The sequence below is a fragment of the Candida dubliniensis genome, chromosome R (genome assembly GCF_000026945.1).
Source record: "Candida dubliniensis CD36 chromosome R, complete sequence".
Taxonomy (NCBI): Eukaryota; Fungi; Ascomycota; class Pichiomycetes; order Serinales; family Debaryomycetaceae; genus Candida; species Candida dubliniensis.
Window position 1 is genome coordinate 1,029,687 of NC_012867.1, and position 22,806 is coordinate 1,052,492.

Sequence of the window (22,806 nt, forward strand, 5' to 3'; positions counted from 1 at the left end):
TTGACTGATTGAATGGTACCCCTGCTTATCATCATCATCATTAAAGATTAAAGATTAAAGATTTGAATATTGATTTGAATTTTTAATCTGTTGTCAATAATATAATAATAATATATATATATCAGAATTCAATTGTGTGTTTATTCATCAATGAAAATTTAATGTTGATTTTTGAACACTAATTTGCTTAAAGCATCATTTACTGTATATATATATATATATATATATGTGTGTGTGTGTATATGTGTATACAATTTATTAGAAAGTAGAAATAACACTTAAATATTGTTAACGATATATAAATCACTTTTATGAAGTTCCTTCTTATATCCTTTTTTGGCACGTGACTGTGTCGTGTTTTGATATATATTGAAAGATAATCTATTAATAGATGAAAAGATGTATCTAAATGATAAAAAAAAATATATATAAAAAATGTAGAAGAAAGTGTAAGGTTTATATAGTAAGACTTGATTTGATAACTTTGCAACCAATTCTGAACACATATAATTGATAATGTTAGGATAATTAAACACATTTTAAGAAAGGTGTTAACTATGACGAAAATATGCAGGATCGTCATTTATCAAAAGCCGCACCAGTTTCCTAAAAGACTTGGGTTTGTGTAACCCAAATCACGTGATGTGAAATTTTTTTTCTCTCTTCAATCCGACACCATAGTTCAATTCCTGCATATTGAATCTGCAAAAAAAAAAAGCAAAAATTTTTTTTGTTTTTCAAAAAAATTGTGAGCCGAAGAAAATTAGAATAGAAAAAAATTTTTCACTCTTCAAAATATACAAGAAACAAATTTTACTTTTCCCCTTTTCCTTTTCCTTTCTTTTCCTTTCTTTTACTTTTCCTGTTTCCTTTAACAATCTTTATCCTTTATTGATAAACAATTAAACAAAATGGTTAATGCTATCTTATCTAAGAAAAAGAAATTAGTCGCTGATGGTGTCTTTTATGCTGAATTAAATGAATTTTTCACCAGAGAATTAGCTGAACAAGGTTATGCTGGTGTTGAAGTTAGAAAAACTCCATCTAAATTAGAAGTTATTGTTAAAGCTTCTAATACTCAAGGTGTTTTAGGTGAACAAGGTAGAAGAATTCATGAATTAACTTCATTAATTGTTAAAAGATTTAAATTATCACCTGAAGGTATTGCTATTTATGCTGAAAGAGTTGAAGAAAGAGGTTTATCAGCTGCTGTTCAAGCTGAAGCTTTAAAAGCTAAATTATTAAGTGGATTACCAATTAGAAGAGCTGCTTATGGTGTTTTAAGATTTGCTATGGGAGCAGGAGCTAAAGGGGTTGAAGTTGTTATTTCTGGTAAATTAAGAGCTGCTAGAGCTAAATCTCAAAAATATGCTGATGGATTTATGATTCATTCTGGTCAACCAACTAGAGATTTTATTGATATTGCTATTAGACATGTTTTAATGAGACAAGGTGTTTTAGGTATTAAAGTTAAAATTATGAAAGATCCAGCTGCTAATAGATTTGGTCCAAAAGCTTTACCAGATGCAGTTAAAATTGCTGAAGCTAAAGATGAAGATGAAGTTATTCCAGCTCCAACTGTTAAATCTTATAAACAAACTACTGAAACAACTGTTGAAGAAACTGAAGCTCCAATTGAAACTGAAACTGAAGCTGAAGTTGAAGTTACTGCTTAAGAGTGTTAAAAAAAAAAAAAATTGTATTTCTTAATGATAATATAGTAATAATAATAATACTATAGTAGTACCTTTTCCATACAAAGAAATAACGTAATTTGTAGAACGAAAGAAAGAAAGAAAAGGCAATTATCAAAGCCCTTGCCGTGTCATACATATCTTGTATTCTTATTTGTGATACTTTTTTTAATTCAAATGGGTAGAGTTTTGAGTAGAGTTTTTGTCGTTTCTATGTAATAAGTTATTGTTGATATAATGGTTCGATTTTCTTCGTTAAATTAATTTATACGAACAAACCGATAGATCTCAATTGGATCCCCTCCTCCTTATCCTCCTCCCTCCTCCCTCCATCCCTCCGTCCCCCCGTCCCCCCTATAAGCTAATTTTGTCTAGAACCAGGGAAGATCAGGAGAGAAGAATTAGCAAAAAAAAAAAAAAAAACAAAAAACAAATACATTATTAATACAAGAAATTGTATGTGGTGGGGGAGGGGAAACTAAAGAAAGGAAACCAAACGATTTGATACTGATACTAATGATTCTTTAATGTGGCAGTGGTAAGGAAAAAGAAGGAAATCAATAATGAGGAAGAAGAAGAATAAATACAGTTACTAGTAAAAAATTCACGGAAGTATACTCCCGTGTGGTACAATAGAGAAAGAAAAAAAAGGAGACAAAAAATTTTTTTCTTTCTTTCTTATTGTTAAACAAAGTATATATATATATAATGTACAAACCTACCGTATAGAAGAAAAGAAGAAGAGATTGTATTGTGTTCAGAAGTTAGTTTACTATACTTACTTACAAATGAGGCTTTTGTTCTTTTATCGTTTAAGTTAGGAGGAGGAGGAGAAGGAGAAGGGGAGTGGGTTTAATGATGAATTTGTAGTTGTAGTTATTGTTGTTTATAACCGATATCTAAAGAATTTCCATGGAAAATGAAGAAGGAAGGAAGGAAGGAAAGAAGAATTTATAAGGTGTGATTTAATTACTCATATATCTAATAACAATAAGATAAGTAACATGAGACATATATTAATACTTTTTAGTTCTAGTGATGTAATTAGTCATCCTTTCCTTCCTTCCTTATAACCGCGGCATTGGATTGAGAGATTCCTTCATTTCAACTTCAACTTCAATCATCACAAAATACATAAACGGCCCGCCGCCCGCCCCCAATTTGTTTATCACACAAAAATAAACTCCGAAATCATAATCATCATAATAATTTATTATTATTGCAGTTTGGATGTCATTAGTCATTCTTCTCCTTCCTTTCCTTCCTATCCTTCCCCTCCACCACTACCATCACTACCATTCATTCATCGGTAAGTTTAAATTTGTGTCAATTGATAACTGTTCGGTACTTAAGTTCCAGTTGTCACTATCACTAACAAATTACATTCTTCTAATTCTTCTTCTTCTTCTTCTTCAATAGTCCATAAACTTAACTTATTTCTTTTCCTTCTATTATAAATAGGTTGATATATCCCTTTCTCTTTCTCTTCTTTTCTCTTCTTTTCTTCTCTTTTCTTTCTTTCTTTCTATTCATTATTTATTTTATTTTATTTATTATTTTATTACATTTACTTTTAATCAACTAGATACCACCCCCCTTAGTACACTTATAATCATGGAACAACAACAACAACCATTACAATTACAATTTTTACAATTATCTACAGAAATTTCTCAACCATTTATAATTCCAAATATTTCACCAATATCAAGTCCGAAATTACTTGCTAAATCATCAATTGAAGAAAATAAAATTGGAAAATTACCTAAAATGGGTTCAAATGTATTATCACCATTAGTAGTAATTGCTGAAGAAGTAGAAGAACAAAATCAAAATCAAAACCAAGGTCAAGAAGAATTGATTATTGATGATGGTGAATTAATATCAACTAGAAAATTATCTATACTTGATTTAAATTAAATTAAATTAAACTAAATTAAACTAAGAAGAAAAGAGAAGAAAAGAGAAGAGATGTGGTTGTTGTTGATGTTGATGTTGATGTCGTTTATAATGAAATAATTAATATATTTACAATTTTCTTATGTCTTTTATGCCTTATTTATTTAACTTATTTATTTATTTATTTAACTTATTTATTTATTTAACTTATTTTATAATAATAATGATAGTGTTATGGTGGTTTTAATTTTGGAGTTTATATTTTATATTCAGACTATTAGTTTTATGTATTATTAATAATTAGATTTCTATATATATGACATATTATTATATATTATTACATATTATTACATATAAAACATTTTTGTTATGATTCAAAATATGTAATTATCATTCATCATCGAAATAAAAAAAAGGTAAATAATCTCTTCTTCATTCTTTTGGAGCCTTGGCCCCAGTAGGGTCTTTTTTTTTTTTTCCTTTTTGTTTTTTTTGGGTTATGCCGTTGTTGTTCATAACATCAATATATCATGATCTTAATTGCCTGATATATTACATTACACAACTACTACTACTACTGCTAATAATAATATCAACTCAGTTTATAAAACAAGTAATTGATAATGCTACTCCGGGGGGAAGTAAATCAATCAATTGTTATTGCAAAACAAAGAACATCAACAAAGAACAAACAACATCAACAACATCATTATAAAAAATTCCTCTTCACCGAATCGGTCAAAAGGAACCTCCCCCCATTACCACCAAACATCCAAACATTCAAACAATAAACAATGAATAACAAAGAATAACAAAATAATTCAAATTGAAATTATAGGATATTATTAAATGTGTGTATTATATGTATGTGCACGGTATGTACGGTATGTATGTAAGAATTTTTGAGAATTGAATAAATAAAATAAAATAAAATAAAATAAAATAATGCTGCTGCTGGTGGTGGTGCTGATTCTGGTGATTTTGGTGATTCTGGTGGTGTTGCTCCTCCTCTTTCTTTCTTTCTTTCTTTCTTTCTATATATTAAAATCTTCAATTTCTGATATATTAGTAATCAGAGAAAATCTATTAGGTTGAATAACTGTAAATGCACCAGAAAATCTTTTAGAATTAATATGATTAATATTACCATTACCATTACCATTACCACTACCATTACTTGTACTTGTATTTGTATTTGTATTTGTTGTTGGAGTTGTTATTGAAGATCGTTTTTTTATTATTGAAAATTCTTTTAAACTAAATCGATTCCCATTACTATTTGTTGGACTTGATATTGTAGTTGTACTTGTTGTTGTTGTACTTGTTGTTGTTGGTGATTGTGGTTGTACTTGTAGTTGTGGAGGAATGGAATATTGTTGTGAATTGTTAGAAGATTCTTGATATAAATCATTTAAACATAATTTATATAATGATTTAATATTATTTAAATCTTGTTTAAATTGATTAAAAATTAATAATTTATCTTGATGTTCATCAATATTATGGAAATTTTTAATTGAATTATTATATTTTTGAAAATATTTTAAATTAATTGTTAAATTTGATAATTTATTAATTAAATCATCTAAATGTATCAGCAGCAGCAGCAGCAGCAGCAGCAGTGGTGGTGGTGGTAATAATAATGATGATGTTGGTTTGGACATGAATGAATTGTTTAATACATTTGTAGTGGTATCCGTGACGACGGTGGTGGTGGTGGTGGTGGTGGTTTTATTTTTATTTTTATTTTTATTTTTGTTATTTAATTTTAATTGATTGACAAATTCAAATTTTTCAAATAATCCATTAATATTTGATAAAATTAAATTATGATCAATTAATAAATTATGAATAATTTTTAATTTTGAAGAATTAAAATTTATTAAATTAAAATTTTTATCATTAATATTAAATTGATCCATTAATTTATATAAAAAAAAATTGAATTTGCAAGGTTGATGATGATTAATTATTAATAATTGACAAATAAATAATTTTCTTAAATTATCAAATTTATTAAAATAATAATTAATATTTTCTAATGATAAAGATGAAGATGATAAAGATTTGGATTTGGATTTGAAATCCAAATTTTTTCCATAACCATTATGGCTAGTAGTAAATGATTCATTCTCTTGATTTAATATATCCAATTTAATATTATTCATTAAACAATATTGTTCTAATAATTCTCCATTCATAAATGGTAATAATTTAATTATAGAATTTTGTAAATTTAAATTCAATAACAGTAAAATATGATATAAATATTGTTTCAATTTTTCAAATTCTTCATTATGATCAACATGATCAATATGATCAATATTATTATTACCTTGAAATTGTTCACCATATTCTTTTAGATTAATTAATTTTTGATTAATTTTATAATTCATTATTAAAAATTTTTGTAAATTTAATAAAATTTGATTTGATTCAATTATTAATTTAAATTTTTTCACTTTGATTAATTTCATAGATATATAAATTATAATTTTAAATAATTTAAATTGAATTTTCATTGATAATCCATGACCATGACCATAACCATGACTATATCCATAACCATAACCATTACTATTATTATTACTATTATATTTCAATAATTGTTGTTGTTTTAATAAATAAATTATCATTAATATTATTAATATAATGATTTTCATATTATTATAATTATAATTATAATTTAATTCATATTGACGATTTAAAATTTTTAATATAGTTCCATCATTATTAATTGAATAAATAAATGAATCATAATCATAATCATAATTATCATCATAATTATCATCATCATTTTTAAATTTATTATTATTTATTGAATGATCATTATTTTCTGATAAATTATTGTTACTATTATTATCCTTACTATTATTATTATTATCCTTACTATCCTTACCATTATTAATATCATTTTTAATTGATAATATCATTGAATCTTTTAATAAATTATTTGATAAAACTAAATTATATTGAAATTTTTCCCAAAATTCATTTAATTTATTTTCTAATGATAAATATCGTTTAATAAATTTACTAAAATTTTCTGTATTAAATGATATTTGATTATTAATTAATGAATCATAATAATATTTAAAATCAAATTCAATTGTTTCTTTGGGTGTTATTGGTTGCAGCAGGGTAGTACTTAATTTACGTAATGGATGATTAATATAATGATTTTGTTGTTGTTGTTGTGGTTGTTGATGATGTTGTTGATGTTGTTGATGTTGTTGATGTATATATGATGGTTGTGGAGGAGCAGGAGGTAAAGGGAAAAAATCATCAATTAATTGATTATGAATTGCATTTTTATTATAATTTGTTTGATTTGATGTTGTAGTTGTAGAATTTGATTTAATTGAAGGTGATGATAATAATCCATTACCACCACTTAGGTTATTATTACTATTACTATTATTATTATTATTATTAACTTTTGTTTGAGTTGATTCTTCAATCCCCCAATCACTCATTTCACCTCCAACATCATGATCATCATCAACAACTTCAGTATGTATCAGTTGTATCGGCACTTCTGAACCCTGTCTTGTTGTTGATCTCAATGGTGAATTATTATTAGGATGATATAAATAATTCGATAAAGGATTAAACCTATCGAAATTCATATTTGTCAATTATCAATCACTATTACTATTACTATACTTTGTTATTGTTATTGTTATTTAATGAATTCATCACAAAAAAAAAATTCTTGATTAGTAAGGAGGAAGAAATGAATGAATGAAAAAAAACCAAAAAAAAAAAACCAAAAACAACAACAAATTCAGGGTGTTTTAAATGTTAAATGTATTAATTAATTAAGTAGTCTTGATTTGTTTTGATTTGTTTTGATTTGTTAGAAATTATATTAAAGATAATGAATAAAGGAATGGATATATAAGTATGAATTAAAATAGGAGGACAAAAAAAAAAAAAAAGGGGAGGGGGTGAGGAAACGTGAAAGAGAGAGGGAGATTTTGAAACTAATCTATAATGAAATGATCTTTTCAAATGATGATGATGATGATGATGTTGATGATGATAATTATTAATTTGTTAATTGTTAATTGTTGATTGTTAATTGTTGATTGTTTTATTATGATGAACTTCTTTTTTTCTTTTTTAAAAGCTTGTGAAAGATTGTGATCTGTAAAGTGTGCGTGTACAATTGACAAAAAAAAAAAACAACAACAAACCAAATGCGCAATTGCTTAAGATGGTAACTAAGATTTCCTAATTGAGTAACCACAACATATCATATATCTTATATCATCATAACATCATAACATCATAACCAAACTAAAACTACAATCATCTTTAACGTTGTTGTTGTTGTTGCTTATTCTCTTATCTGAAATTCCGTTAAATCATTCATAATATATGTATATATCCAACCCTAGGTTATTATTATTATTATTATTATTATAGAGAAATTGAAAATCAATTAATCCCCCAAAGATGATCATGATGATCGTGATGATGATTTAGTGGTTATGCGAGATCAACAATAATCACACAAAAACCCCACCAATGAAAATGAATTTTGGACCCCCCCTCTGATTCCTTCCCTCTTCATTTCATTTCATTTCAGTTCAGTTCAGTTAACTACTCTTTAAATCAAGTAAATAATAAGTATAGGATAGAAAATTTGATAAAATCAATTACTCTAAAAAAGTAACAACAAAGTTTATTATTGTAATATAATAACTACGTTAATAACTACGTTAATAGCTTGTATTTTCTTAAAAAAAAAAAAAAAAAAGGATATATCTCCATCTTTGGTTGACAGGCAAAGGCGTCAGAGACAGAGTATACATATATATATATATATATATATATATAAGTGCCCATCTCCAGTGGTTTGATGAATACTAGGTAGTCCGGTAACCAAAGAGACTTGGGTTGGGTTAGACCTGGTGTTTACCTAACTACTTTACAATTATCAATAAAACCGTATAAACATATATACCACTACTGTATCTGTATAATAATATTCTTTTCTACTTAATTATTAAAACATATATTGAATAGATAAGACTATATATATATATAGTATAATACATAATAAAAGAAAAAAAAAACAACCCCCAAACCAAAGAAATTCGAGTTAATATATATACATATATATATATATATAATTGAAATTGAAATTGAAAATAAAAATGAAAATGTTTATTATTAACGAACTAACTAATAAACTAATGAACTAACTTATTTGATACACTTTTATTATATTATTATTATTATTATTACTATTATTATATTATTCATAACCTGGTCCTGATCCCATCAGACTTAACCAATCAGTAGTAATTATCGGTGCATCATCATCATCATCATCATCATTATCATTATGATCATTATGATCATTATGATCACCATTGTTAACATTGTTACCATTGTTTCCATTATTATCATTATTTCCATTATTTCCATTACCGGAATTTCCATCACTTAATTCAATACCTTCGAAAAAATTAGGTTGCAGCATTCCTCCTCCTCCTCCTGGTTGTTGCAGAAATTGATTTTGATTTGGTGGCATAGTAAACAACATTCTTTCCGATGATATAGTATTAAATTGTAAATTATTATTATTATTATTAGTAGTAGTAATAGTAGTAGAATTATTAATAGAATTATTATTATTATCATCCATATTACTATTGGCAAATTCATTAAAATCATCTAATAATAAATTACCCAGGAAAAATGCATCATCAAATACTCCATTAACAACATCTTGTTTATTATTATTATGATTATTATTGTTCAAAGGTAGAGATTGTTGTTGTTGTGGTTGTTGTTGTTGATGATGTTGATGATGTTGTTGATCTTTGGTAGATAACATTCCTTGATTTTGAATTTGAGGTGAAACATCAAATGAATTATTAGAAGTAGTGAAAGATTGAGAAGATGATAATTGTTGTTGACTCTGTTGTTGGTGTTGGTGTTGTTGTTGAGTAGATTGACGTCTTGAATTCTTTTGCTGTTGTTTTCTTGTTGACTTTTGTCCTCGATTGGTGGTGGTGGTAGTGGTGTTGGTTGTGGTAACATTTTTAGGTTGTTGAGCAGGTGGTTGAAATGGCAGCAGTTTTTGCAGTGACAGTTGTTGCTGCAGTTGCTGTTGCTGTTGCAGTTGCTGTTGTGATTGATTATTTAAATATTTTTGTCTTTGTAAATTATTTTGATTTTCCATTTGTAATAAATTCATTTGATAATCATCAACTGATTGTCTATGTAATTTTGGTGATACACCACCACCACCACCACTAGTATTGTTATTTCCTGAAGTAGGTTGAGTTTGTGGTGCCAGTGCAGGTCGTTGATCTTGTCGTTGTTGGACTTGTTGTTGGACTTGTTGTTGTTGTTGTTGTAGTGGTTGTGATTGTGGTTGTCCATTATTAATAATAGGCAGTCTTTGAGACAGTGTCAGTAATTGACGTTGAAATTTCTTTTGTCTTTGCTGTTGCTGTTGTTGTTGTTGTTGTTGTTGTTGTTGTTGGAATTGAAATTTCAATTGTTGTAATCTTGCTTGTGATTGTAATTGTTCATTACTTGGTGACATATTTGATTGAAAATTATTACTTCCAGGTGGTCTCATTTGATTAGCAGATATTGCAGAAAGATTATTTGGAACACCACTTTGTTGTTGACGAGGACCAAAATTATTAATCGGTTGTTGTTGTTGTTGCTGTTGTTGTTGCATCATCGCCTGTTGATGTAGTCTTTGTTGTTGCAACAATTGTTGTTGTTGCTGTTGCTGTTGTTGTTGTTGTTGCTGTTGTTATTGCTGCTGCTGCTGTTGCTGTTGTTGTTGTTGTTGTTGTATCTGCTGTTGTTGCTGAAACATTCTTTGTTGTAAAATCATTTGTTGTTGAGGAGTTAATATCCCTGATGGATTTGTCAATTGATTTAAATTAGGATTAATTGAAGATTGAATTGACCATAATAACCCCCACCATTCATCTAAAAAAGTATTTTTATAATCAAGACCACTATTTTCTAATGAATAACCATAAGAAGTTGTAGTTGATTTAGGAATGGTATTATTACATTCTGTTAATAATGTTTGAGCAGTTTCTTCTAATCCATTAGTTTTGAAATAATTATATAAATGAGCTAATAATAATTGTTGAGAATCATGAGATTGTTTATCTGATACTGGCAGGGATGAGTTGGTAATATTTTTTTGTTGTCTTTGTTGTTGATGTTGGTAATGTTGTTGTTGTTGTGATGGTTGTTTTGACATCTCATGTGGTAAACTATATTAAATTAAATTAAACAAACTATAAATTCCCAAAATCTGTTAATTTATTCCATGTGAAATAAATATTAAAATAGATATTACAATAGATATATAGAAGAAGGAAAATTCAAAAAAGCGTTTATAATATATGTGTATGAGTGTGTGTGTGTATGTGTGTGTGTGACAGTGACATGATTTTGAGTAAGAGAAAGTTGAAAAAAAAAAAAACAAAAAACAAAAGGAAGAATTGTGAGTGTGTGAGTGTGTGAGTGTGTGTGTGTGTGTGTCTAACACAATATTGTTTTTTTTTTTTTTTTTTTTTCTCTTCCAGTACACTACTCTGTTTCACGCCTTATTAGAGTTTAATTCCAAATTGAATTTACACACACTTATCTATCCATATATATATATATAAATATATATTATATATTATTAGATTAGGTCGTGTTAATTGTATTCAATTGTTAGAGACTAATTACTGTTACTACTACCACTTCTTCTTCTTCTTCTTCTTCAGTAAATGGTTGATTCAAATAATTTTATATTAAATTGTTTTAATTTTCCTTCCCCTCTCTGTCTATCTCTTATTATTTATACTATAAATCAACTGAAAGTGAAGGATTAAAAAAAAAAAATTGAAATGAAGATCACATTATATACTATGGAACTAAAACAATTTTAAACTACACACAAGGTTGATAGATAACAGGTCAGTATTATTCATTTTACCTTCCTTCTATATCATATATTAAGTTAACTTTTTATATACCATATACCCCATGCCGCCCCCTCCTTTGAATTTGAAGTTGCACCTGAACCTTTATATATAGGTGGATGGGCGGGCGCGGAAGAACAATTCCGATCTTCTCCCCACTCTTAATATATATCTCTCTATTTCTCTTTAATTCTTATAGTATAAGAATCATTTACTCTATTATCCCCCTTCTAAATATACTGGTTATACTATACTTATGCATAACTACCTATACATTCATTGGGAAACTATACTTTTTATTCATTTCATTGCAAAAATTCAGTACATATAATACTATCTATTAATTAATTCAGTACCATACCATACCATACACACATACATACATAGAAAATACAATTTTTACAATTAATCAATCATTTCTAAATTTACCAAATGGACCTGAAGGATTTAAACCTCGATCAATATTATCTTTCATTTGATTTAAAAATGATTTTGGATAATTTAAATTATCATAAATTGGAATCATTTTATTATTAATTGATAATTTTTTTTCATAATAAATTCCATGAATCATTAAATTATTTAAATTAATAAATATTAAATTTAAATAATTAATTATTGGATCAATTTGATGAATTATATAAGTTGTAACTAAATTATCAATATTTAATTCATCAATTCCTAAAGGATCATTAATAATATTACATTGACAATTACAATTTATAATTTCGTTATTGTTGGTGTTGTTCTGGTTGTTGTTGTTGTTGTTATTTTGGATATGAAAATTATTATGTAAAGTATGAGGTTGACCTTTATTTATAGGATATTTATTATAATTAAAAGTTTTCTCTTTAATTGGAATACAAACTTCTCTATCAACTTGTAATTTTCCTAATATATAACCAATAGTCATATAAAAATTTGTTTCAAGATTTTCATCAATTAATTTATTATAAAATTCTTGTTCTAATTTATTTAAAACTAATTGACAACCCCAACATTTACATGTATGTAATAAAGATTCCATAAAATCAGGTTTATAATAAATAAATGATGTGAAAAAATCTGGTAATTGTAAAGTTTTTAAATTAGTTAATAAAGGAATTTGATTTGTTTGTTTTTCAATATTATTATCTTGATCAGTTTTAGGTATAACAAAACTAAAGAAAAATGCTTGTATTAAATGTTCATTTAATTTATTTAACATATAATTAGATAAACTTAAATTATTATCAAACATTTTAAAACCTGGAGTTGAAAAATCAATAGTTAATCTTAATAAATTTTTTAAAGTTTTAATAAATCCACTTAATGGTATTAAAATATTTTCCATTTGTTGATGAGGTCTTAACCATTCAATATTTGGATAAGATTCAATTTCAAAATTAATTAAATTTGGTAATCCATTATTATTATTAGAAAATTTTGAAAATTTTTGGAAAAAAATTTCATAACAATTACATAAATTATCTCGATGTTCATTACAATCAATTTTTAAATATAAATGAGATAAATAAGTTAAATCAATAGTTTGATTAATAATTTCAAAATCTAATTTTGTAATATCATCTTCTTCTTCTTCTTCTTCTTTCTCCCCAATGGTGGTTACAATAGAATCATTTTTATGACGATGGAAAATTGTTAAACCTTTTAATTTTAATTTCATATTTCTTGAACTTAATTTCAAATTTTTCAATATTGATAAACCTAATTGATTAGTTGTTGAACAAGTTAATGTAAATAAAGAATTAAAACAATCAAATGGATAAATTGATAAATCCATAATTTTAGGTATTTCATCATCATTTAATAATAAGAATAAATTGGTTAAATTAGCAGGTATAAATGGTTGATTTAATTGATTTAAATTTGTTATTAATAATTTAAACATTTTTTGACGAATATTTTTAATCAGTAAAAAATTTGTTAATTTATTAATTCCATCATTAGTAAAATCAATAAATGATATATGTAAAAAATTTAAATTATAAGAATTTTCAAATATTTTCATAATTTGACATTGAATAGAATTTAACATCAACTGTTGATCATTATCGTTATTATCATTATTATTTGAAATATCATAACTTTTATCAAATATAAAATATTTAATTAATTGTAAAATTGATTGATTATTAATAATTGTTTTAATAAATTTTTGTAAATTTTTTAATTTAAAAATTAATGAACTATCCATAAATTTCATTCCATTATCAATTATATAATTATAAGTATTACCTTGATATTTAATTGGTAATTCAGCTTCTAAAATTATTGTAATTCGTTGATATAATTTTTCAATAGATAATAAATATAATCTTGAACAAGTTAACAGAAGATTAATTAAATCAAATTGATTAACATATTGTAAAATTTGTTGAATAATATAAGGAGGTAATTTTGTAATTAAAGATTGATAAGGATGAATAGTATTTTTATCATATCTAATATTAAATTGATTGTAATTATTATCAATTATTGATGTCATAGCCATAGTAACATTCAAAAAAAGAAGAAGAAGAAAAAAAAAGCAAATTGTTGAAATAAGAATGAAAGTATAGAGGGGGGAGGGTATAAGGGGGAGGGTGTATAGGGGGGAGGGATTATATATATATATATATATATAAATAAGTGGATGAGTGGGTGAGTGGGTAGATGGGTGGTGGAAGAAGAAGAAGAAATAGGATGAACCATCCCATTTATTTAATTTCTAATTTTGTGTTGATTGAAACATTATTGTTAAAATAAATCATTATGTAAGTGAAAGAAAAAAATAGGGGTAGCTATTAATTCACAACCAATAATATTATACTACACAGTTTACAACTACTAACTACTGCTACTAACAACTACTAACAACTACTGCTAACAACTTATTGATGTAACATATTGATTTATATGAATAATATTTTGAAGTAATTACTTACTTATATCATACTATTAATAATTGAACAATTATCATCATCATTGCTATCCACAATTAGCAATATACTTACTCTTAACAAAAAGAGATATTTAAATTGCTGTTGCTGTTGCAGTTGTTGTTAATATAATGAAACACAGACAGATTAGAATATTCTTTACATTGTTTTTAGTTTGTTCTTTCTTTCTTTCCTTCTTTCTTTCTAACACCACCATCACGAATATGGGAAACGGGGATTAAATTTTATTCTTGTTACTCAATACTCAACAACAACAATAACAACCACCTAAGAAAAAAGAAAGAAAATAGGGGTAGTAGTAGTAGTAGTAGTAATAGTAGTAGTAATGTCTACTACCAATCAAGTTTACTTGACAACTAAATTATCTACAATTCTATTAATAATAATAATAATAATCATCATCATCATTTGTTTTTTTTTTTTTGTTTGTTTCGGAATATATTTATTCCCATTACACATTAAATAAATAAATAAATAAATAAATAGCTTATAAAAAAAAATACTTTATAACCTAGTTCCAAGATTAACATGAACTGCTTTAGCTTGAGTATACATATTTAAACCATATTCACCCAATTCTCTACCAACACCAGACATTTTCACTCCACCAAATGGTATATGATAATCAGAATCATTTGATGAATTAATCCAAACCATTCCTGCTTCAATATCACTAGCCATATTATGAGCAGCAGTAATATCTTTAGTGAAAATTGCTGCTCCTAATCCATAATCGGTTTGATTAGCATAATTAATAACTTCTTCATCAGTTGAAAATTTACCAACAACAACAACTGGACCAAAAATTTCTTCATTAACAATTCTCATTTCCGGTTTAACATCAACGAAAATAGTTGGTTTAATAAAATATCCTTTAGATAATTCTCCTTCAATATTTTTTTCACCTCCAAGAACACATTTTGCTCCTTCTTTTTTACCAATATCAATATAATTTAAAATTTTATCATATTGTAATTTAGATACTTGAGGTCCCACTATAGCTTCATCATTGAAAACATCACCTTGTTTATAATTCAATTTAACATGATTAATAAAATTTTCAATAAATTTATTATAAATTGATTCATGAACATAAATTCTTGATGTTGAAGTACAAATTTGACCTTGATTACTCATAATTCCAATAGCACTCCATTTAATTGCTTGATCAATATCAGCATCTGATCTAATAATTAAAGGAGATTTCCCTCCACATTCTAAAGTCACTGCTTTTAAATTTTCCGCTGCCAATTTTTGAATGATTTTCCCTGTAGCAGTAGATCCAGTGAAAGCAATTTTAGAAATTTTTTTATGACAAGCTAATGCTGCACCAGCAGTAGATCCAAATCCTGAAACAATATTAATTACTCCAGGAGGAAATCCAACTTGTTTAATCAACAGAGCAAAATATAACATACTTAATGGAGTAATTTCACTAGTTTTTAAAATCACAGTATTACCAGCAGCTATAGCAATAGGAATTTTCCACATTGACATAAGTAAAGGATAATTCCAAGGAACTATTTGAGCACAAACCCCCCAAGGTTCATGAATAGTATAAGCAAATTTTTTTGGATCATTTTGAATAACTTTCCCCGTAATTTTATCAGCCCATGAAGCAGCATATCTAATAACTGCAATACATTCATCAATATCAAAATTTGCATTAGTTGATTTAGTTTTCCCTGAATCCCATGCTTCAATTGATCCTAATAAATCACGTTGTTGTTCAACTAAATCAGCCAATTTATATAAATATTGACCTCTTTCAACTCCAGTAAATTTTTTCCATGATTTAAAAGCTTTAAAAGCACATTCAACTGCATAATCAATATCTTCAATATCAGCAGCATAAACTTCTCCATTAATTTCACTAGTACTAGGATTAATTGATTGTAAAGTTTTCCCAGATTTAGATTTAATAAATTCATTATTTATAAATAATCCTGTTGGTTGAATAAATTTTTTACCATCAGGTAATGTAACATCTATTGATAAAGGAATTGACATTGAGAGAGAGAATATATATATAATAGTATAATAGTATAATTTAAGGAAGGAAGAAAGAAAGAAAGGGAAGAAAGAAAGGGAGAGAGAGTGGAATCAAATTGATATTTATAATTTATTGATACTTGTTGATGCATATGTGGGGGGGGGGGCGCGTTCTCCCTTTCTCTCCATCTTATTGATTTATTTAATCTTATGCGCAAAATGATTCTCCGATGCGCCCCACCACCACCCTCTCAACAAATTGAAACGGGTAATGCGCATCAACTTTCCTAATTCGGATCTATCACCAATTCAATTCAACTTTCCTTCATTAATTTAATCCAATATCATCTTTAAAAGATATGATGATTTTGATTCTTTCTATTGAAATAAATAATAATCTAACCCTAGTGGCTAGGTTAGGTTAGATTATATTTCTTATTATCAATTAAATCATTTTATGGGACTAATTGTTATCTTTACACTTGATTTGAATTGACGGTTGGGAAATAAACAAATGTCCAAATTAGGAAATAATTGGCGGATAAGAAAACTGAGGGACGGCAAATAATAATACTAATAATAATAAGACGGCTCAATTCCTTTACATACATATAGTATTCAAGTTCAATGAGTAATAAGGATATTCTACATTAATAATTTATATCCTAATTGGATAAGATCAACCATGTAGAAAAAAAAAAGAAAAAATAAAATATGATTCTCCTCCACCAAGACCAAGAAGATAGAAAACTTTTTTTTCAAATATCCATAGTAAAAACCATCAATTGCTTTTTAATCAAAGTTCTTATTTACTTACTTACTTCAACTCCTTATTATTATCAATACTTTTTTTTTAAAAAAAAAAATAAACAATGGATTTGTCAATATTTGATAATCAAAGTCCAGCTCATAATGATTTCCGTAGTGATACATTCACAACACCTACAATATCAATGATTCAATCATTAAGTCAAACAACATTAGGTGATGCTGTTTATAATGAAGATTTGAAAACTATTGAATTAGAAAATAAAGTGGCTCAATTAACTGGGAAAGAATCAGGATTATTTTGTGTTAGTGGAACTTTATCTAATCAAATTGCCATTAGAACTAATCTTTATCAACCACCATTTAGTATTATGTGTGATTATCGAGCTCATATTTATATTCATGAAGCTGGAGGTTTATCTACATTATCACAAGCTATGATTCAACCAATAATTCCTAAAAATGGAATTTATTTAACTTTAAAAGATGATATTTTACCAAATTTTATAATTGATGATGGAGAAATTCATGGAGCTCCAACTAAATTGATTTGTTTAGAAAATACTTTACACGGAATGATTTTCCCATTGAATGAAATTAAAAAAATATCTAAATTTTGTCATAAAAATCAAATTAAATTACATTTAGATGGTGCAAGAATTTGGAATGCTAGTATAGAAACAGGTATTTCATTAAAAGAATATTGTTCATATTTTGATAGTATATCACTTTGTTTATCGAAAACTTTAGGTGCACCAATTGGAACAATTTTAGTAAGTGATAAAAAATTTATTTTAAAAGCTAATCATTTTAAAAAACAAAATGGTGGTGGAATTAGACAAAGTGGTTTATTAGCAAGTATGGCAATTATAGCTATTAATGAAAATTTTTCAAAATTGAAAAAAACTCATGATATGGCTAAAGAATTAGGTCAATTATGTCATACCAAGAATATAATTTTAGAACATCCAGTACAAACAAATTTTGTTTTCATTGATTTAAAAGCTAATAAAATTAATCCTAAAAAATTGATAGAAATATCTAATAAATATAATATTAAAATTTATTCTGGTAGAATTGCTTTCCATTATCAAATATCTCAACAATCATTTGAAAATGCTAAAAAAGTTATTTTAGAAATAATTCAATATGCTAAAGAGAATCCTTATGAAGAAGAAGAAGAAGAAGAACAAACTAATTTTAAATTTTATACCAGTGAAAATAAATAGATAAATAGATAAATAGGTGGAGGGATAGTTGATTGAAGTGATTTGTAGTAAATATGATATAAATAATTATAATCTTCAATATAAATCAGTTTGATGATTTCATTTTGTAAGGAAAGAAGGTTGGTTAAGTTCAGTGTGGATTTGATATTATTATGGTAGGATTAGAACAGAAAATCTATTATCCCACAAAGCTCTAAAAAAAAAAAATTATTATTATGACTAAGAAAAGTATTAATAATTTTAGTTTTGCTGGTAGAGGTGATCATTCGCCTCAGCAGCCTCAAGAAACCTCCCCCTCCCCTAATAATTTGAGAGGTTTCGGTTTGATGAACTCCAAACCATCAAGTAAAAGGTTAAAGAGGTAAACAAATCTTCCTTTTATATACACAAGAAGATGATTTGATAATTAAATTTATGAGAACCAAAAATTCAAGATATACTTGATAATATTACAAAAGACTATAACACAATTCAAACAGAACCAGATAAATTGGTAGTTTATCCATGGTACCTTTTTTTTTTTTGGGAAGGGGAATATCATGTCATCTGTTTTTACAATTTAGATATTTAAAAGCACGTGTATATATGAGAAACTTACAGCACTGGAAAGTTCATGGTTTGAAGATTGGTTTCAATTGGTCCATTACACAGGGTCCCCCTCTCCCCCCCTCCCCCCTTCCCCTGTGGAAACACCAATTCAAATCATGCTTATAGAAGAATATATAAAACTTAATTATTCAAACTAAACAGGAAATTAATACTTTGATGTCACCTAATTTTGAACAACAACCGATATCTGAACAAACTTTTCATCACACTTCAAGGAAATTATGTCCTTAAGTTCCCAATTATTCCAGATGGATGGGGTAAACATTTTGATGTCATTAAAGCTCTAACCATTTCAGAATGGACGGCATTTTAGAAAAATATGTACAAATTTCAAAAACACAATATTGGATCTTTACAAGATTACCATTTTTCTATTCTTGGTTATTATTCCTATTACCCTTTCTATCCAAATTACAAAAATCTGGAAATTTACTTTTTGTCGATTATGTAATAGCGGTACTGACTCCTCCCTCAGTAGTACATCATATTTTTGAATGTGGTGAAACTATTGAATTATGGTAGAAACATTTTAATAGTCAAAGAACTCCATAATTTATTATTGGAAACAAACATCTAAACAAGAAAGAATTGTATGCTTTAAACAAGTATATCAAAACCAGTGATTCAAAAAGTGAAACGACAAAGAGGTTCACCAATTTTGAATCACAGGGAGAAAGAAAGAAAGAAAGAAAGAAAGAAAGAAATGGTGGAAAATGGAACAAATAATATAATATAATACTCGTTCAGACATAATAACAAGACATCCTTACTTTATATGAACATTACCTATACAGTGCTCAGAGTATTGTCGATAATAAAACATATACTATACAATATACACGATAGCTTTTAAGAGATACTCATTATGAGTATCTTCTTTCCATGAAAATGGCCTAACAAAGTTTTCCATCTTGAAATAAATTAAATAAATTATGGGAACCCCCTCCCTCATATGTTTATAGTTATATACCTGTATATAAGCACTAAATATATGTTGAAGAAAAAAGAGAAAAAAAATTACACCACCAACAACAACAACAACAACAACAACTAACTTCTAGAAGGGGGTTTGTTTAATTATATGATATTATATGATATGATATGACATGACATTACAAGATCATCTTAATGATAAATCCAATATCATATTATTTACTACTAGATTAACCAAAGAATTAATAGAATTTTGGAATGATGATTATAATTTTGAATGTTGTTTAAGATTATTAAATGATTTATCCCTTCAACTGAAAATATCCTCTTCCACCAAAATCACCAATAAACAAAGATTTAAACAATTATTATCAAATTTATTTATTAGATATATATTTAATTCAATATTATTTGAATCAGAATCAACTGATTTAAATTTATTTAATAAAATAGAATTTGATTATAATGAATATGGTAAACCCATATTATCATCATCATCATTATTATCATCATCATCATTGTTAAATAATTTCCAATTCAATATTAGTAATTCTAATGATATAATTGCTTTAGTTATAGAATTTTCATCAATTGATCCTATTGGTATTGATTTATCTCATTCAATTCAAAAAAATATATCAAATACCAAATATCTTGAACAATTTAAACCAATTTTTGATGATATTTATGAATTACCTCAAATTAATAATTATTTTAAATTTAATCATTTTTGGACATTAAAAGAATCATTTACAAAATTTATTGGTAGTGGATTAAATATTGAATTATCTGATTTTTATTTCATAGTTGATTATAATAATAATAATAATAATGATGAATTTTCTAATAATAATAGAAATTTTCAAATAAAAAAAAGAAATATAACAATTGATAATCAAGAAGAAGAAGAAGAAGAAGGAAAAGATCATAATTTTATAAATTATTCATTGAATTGGTTTGATAAAATTTTTATTAATATAGATAAACTTGGTCAAAAAAATCCATTTATTAATAATTTAAATAAAAAAAAAAAAATTTATTGTCGTAGTTCAATTCTTGATAATGGAAATGAATTTAAATTACCAGTTATTATAACTATAATTAATCAAAATAAAAATAAATCAATTAAACCAATAGAATTAAGATTTGATAAGATATTATCGGAATATTTAAATCAATAAAGTTGTCTTTCTTCCCTCCCCCACCTAAAGATCTTTTAATTCATGTGAATATGTTTTATGCTGATGATTATTAAATAATGGTGTGTGGAGCGGAGCGGAGGGGGACGGAGGGGAGGGTTTATCCTTGTCAATTGCCAATCAAATAATAGAATAATTCTGCTTAATTTGTAATATTTATACATTATTGTTGTTGTTATTACTATATTTTTTTTTATATTTATATATACATATACATAAAAGAATACTCAAGCCAATCGTAATTTTTTTTTTTTTTTTTTTTTGAGAAATTTAGAAATGTTTTTTAACAAGAATTTTTACTGCAAAAAAAAAAAAACAATATTACCAACCAACCATCCAAAGAATATTTCAACAACAACGATAACTATTATCTAATCATTCTAAAAAGCAAAACATTTAAGCTAAAGACAATTTCTAAAAAAAAAAAAAGAAAAGGTTTATATTAAAAAACAATATATCATATTTAATCTAAATTAAAAAAAAAAAAAAAAAAAAGTTGAATAAAATTATAATTAAGAAAAAGGAAAAATAAAAAAAAAGAATTAATATATTATAATAGAAAGGAAAAAGAAACAGAAACGGGTAACGATAACGAATAACGTCCAAAAACAAAAACAAAAAGTCAATAAAATATCATTATTAACTTTAAATCAATAATGCACCAACAATGGCAGCAGCAACAACAGCAACTCCATAATCAGTACCGTGTTGAATAGCAAAATTAGCTGAAGTAGTAGTATTACTAACATTACTTGAATTGGAATTAGTATGATTGGAATTACTAGAATTATGTAAAGTAGTAGTTTGAATCCATTCAGTAGTACTAGTAGTAATACTAGAAAAATCTTCAGTAGAAATAATATTAGTATCAGTAGTTAAAGGAGTTTCTTCAATAGATGATTCTGATAAATCACTGTTGCCAATAGTAAAAGATAATTCTTCTGTGTTGGAACCAGATTCAAAAATAGTTTCAACACTGTCAGTAACGTCAGTAGTTTCTTCAGTAGTGTTGGTATCAATACTGTCGGTGGTTTCAACGCTATCGGTAGTTTCAACACTTTCAGTAGTATCAATACTGTCGGTAGTTTCAATACTTTCAGTAGCTTCAGTGGAAATTTCATCATCATCAGTAGTAGTAGTAGAAGAAGAAGAAGAAGAAGCAGTAGTAGCAGCAGACGAATCAGAAGTAATAACAGAAGATTCAGAATCACTAGTCACAGTAGAACTCAATTCTTCAATAGTACTTTCAACAGTACTACTTGAAACTACTCCAGTAATATCAGTACTTAAATCAGCAGTATGACCATGATGATCAGTATGACCATGATGATCAAATCCAAATCCATGAGAAATTTCAGCACTAATGGTAGCTCCAAAACTAATTTCACCATCTCTAGCAAATAAAAGTTTAAGTCTTGAATCTTCAAAAGCAGCAGCATTAATGGCAGTAGCAATTGATAATAATAAAGTGAAAGTAGTAGTTTTCATTATGATTAATTGTTTTGTTTTGTTTATATGTGTATATCTGTGTATATCTGTGTATATCTCTGTGTGTGGGGGTCTATTGTAAAAAGGTG

The 22,806-nt window shown here is 26.3% G+C and overlaps 9 protein-coding genes across 9 annotated transcripts, besides 2 other annotated features; 4 read left to right on the forward strand and 5 right to left on the reverse strand. All coding sequences in view use genetic code 12, as the record gives it.

Moving 5' to 3' along the window:
- Positions 1-312: 312 nt before the first annotated feature.
- Positions 313-582: a mobile genetic element.
- Positions 583-911: 329 nt separating this feature from the next.
- On the forward strand, positions 912-1,676 carry CD36_30190 (40S ribosomal protein S3; the record flags this gene model as incomplete). The annotated part of the gene is made up of 1 exon (XM_002421992.1): positions 912-1,676. The coding sequence occupies one exon, from the start codon at positions 912-914 to the stop codon at positions 1,674-1,676; it is 765 nt and encodes a 254-aa protein (XP_002422037.1).
- Positions 1,677-3,308: 1,632 nt separating this feature from the next.
- Positions 3,309-3,614, forward strand: CD36_30200 (conserved hypothetical protein; the record flags this gene model as incomplete). Its single annotated transcript, XM_002421993.1, has 1 exon — positions 3,309-3,614. One exon carries the CDS (start codon positions 3,309-3,311, stop codon positions 3,612-3,614), a length of 306 nt encoding a protein of 101 aa, XP_002422038.1.
- A 1,013-nt stretch (positions 3,615-4,627) lies between these two features.
- CD36_30210 (conserved hypothetical protein) lies at positions 4,628-7,222 on the reverse strand (the record flags this gene model as incomplete). The annotated part of the gene is made up of 1 exon (XM_002421994.1): positions 4,628-7,222. One exon carries the CDS (start codon positions 7,220-7,222, stop codon positions 4,628-4,630), a length of 2,595 nt encoding a protein of 864 aa, XP_002422039.1.
- Positions 7,223-8,859: 1,637 nt separating this feature from the next.
- Positions 8,860-10,845, reverse strand: CD36_30220 (conserved hypothetical protein; the record flags this gene model as incomplete). Its single annotated transcript, XM_002421995.1, has 2 exons — positions 8,860-10,305; positions 10,384-10,845. The coding sequence occupies 2 exons, from the start codon at positions 10,843-10,845 to the stop codon at positions 8,860-8,862; spliced, it is 1,908 nt and encodes a 635-aa protein (XP_002422040.1).
- Positions 10,846-11,966: 1,121 nt separating this feature from the next.
- Positions 11,967-14,051, reverse strand: CD36_30250 (conserved hypothetical protein; the record flags this gene model as incomplete). Its single annotated transcript, XM_002421996.1, has 1 exon — positions 11,967-14,051. The coding sequence occupies one exon, from the start codon at positions 14,049-14,051 to the stop codon at positions 11,967-11,969; it is 2,085 nt and encodes a 694-aa protein (XP_002422041.1).
- A 952-nt stretch (positions 14,052-15,003) lies between these two features.
- Positions 15,004-16,509, reverse strand: CD36_30260 (potassium-activated aldehyde dehydrogenase, mitochondrial precursor, putative; the record flags this gene model as incomplete). Its single annotated transcript, XM_002421997.1, has 1 exon — positions 15,004-16,509. One exon carries the CDS (start codon positions 16,507-16,509, stop codon positions 15,004-15,006), a length of 1,506 nt encoding a protein of 501 aa, XP_002422042.1.
- An 854-nt stretch (positions 16,510-17,363) lies between these two features.
- On the forward strand, positions 17,364-18,488 carry CD36_30270 (low specificity L-threonine aldolase, putative; the record flags this gene model as incomplete). The annotated part of the gene is made up of 1 exon (XM_002421998.1): positions 17,364-18,488. One exon carries the CDS (start codon positions 17,364-17,366, stop codon positions 18,486-18,488), a length of 1,125 nt encoding a protein of 374 aa, XP_002422043.1.
- Positions 18,489-18,689: 201 nt separating this feature from the next.
- Positions 18,690-20,108: a mobile genetic element (missing most of ORF1 except extreme 5' end, and front half of ORF2).
- Positions 20,109-20,203: 95 nt separating this feature from the next.
- On the forward strand, positions 20,204-21,211 carry CD36_30280 (l-aminoadipate-semialdehyde dehydrogenase-phosphopantetheiny transferase, putative; the record flags this gene model as incomplete). Its single annotated transcript, XM_002421999.1, has 1 exon — positions 20,204-21,211. One exon carries the CDS (start codon positions 20,204-20,206, stop codon positions 21,209-21,211), a length of 1,008 nt encoding a protein of 335 aa, XP_002422044.1.
- Positions 21,212-21,874: 663 nt separating this feature from the next.
- Positions 21,875-22,717, reverse strand: CD36_30290 (conserved hypothetical protein; the record flags this gene model as incomplete). Its single annotated transcript, XM_002422000.1, has 1 exon — positions 21,875-22,717. The coding sequence occupies one exon, from the start codon at positions 22,715-22,717 to the stop codon at positions 21,875-21,877; it is 843 nt and encodes a 280-aa protein (XP_002422045.1).
- Between the last annotated feature and the right edge of the window lie 89 nt (positions 22,718-22,806).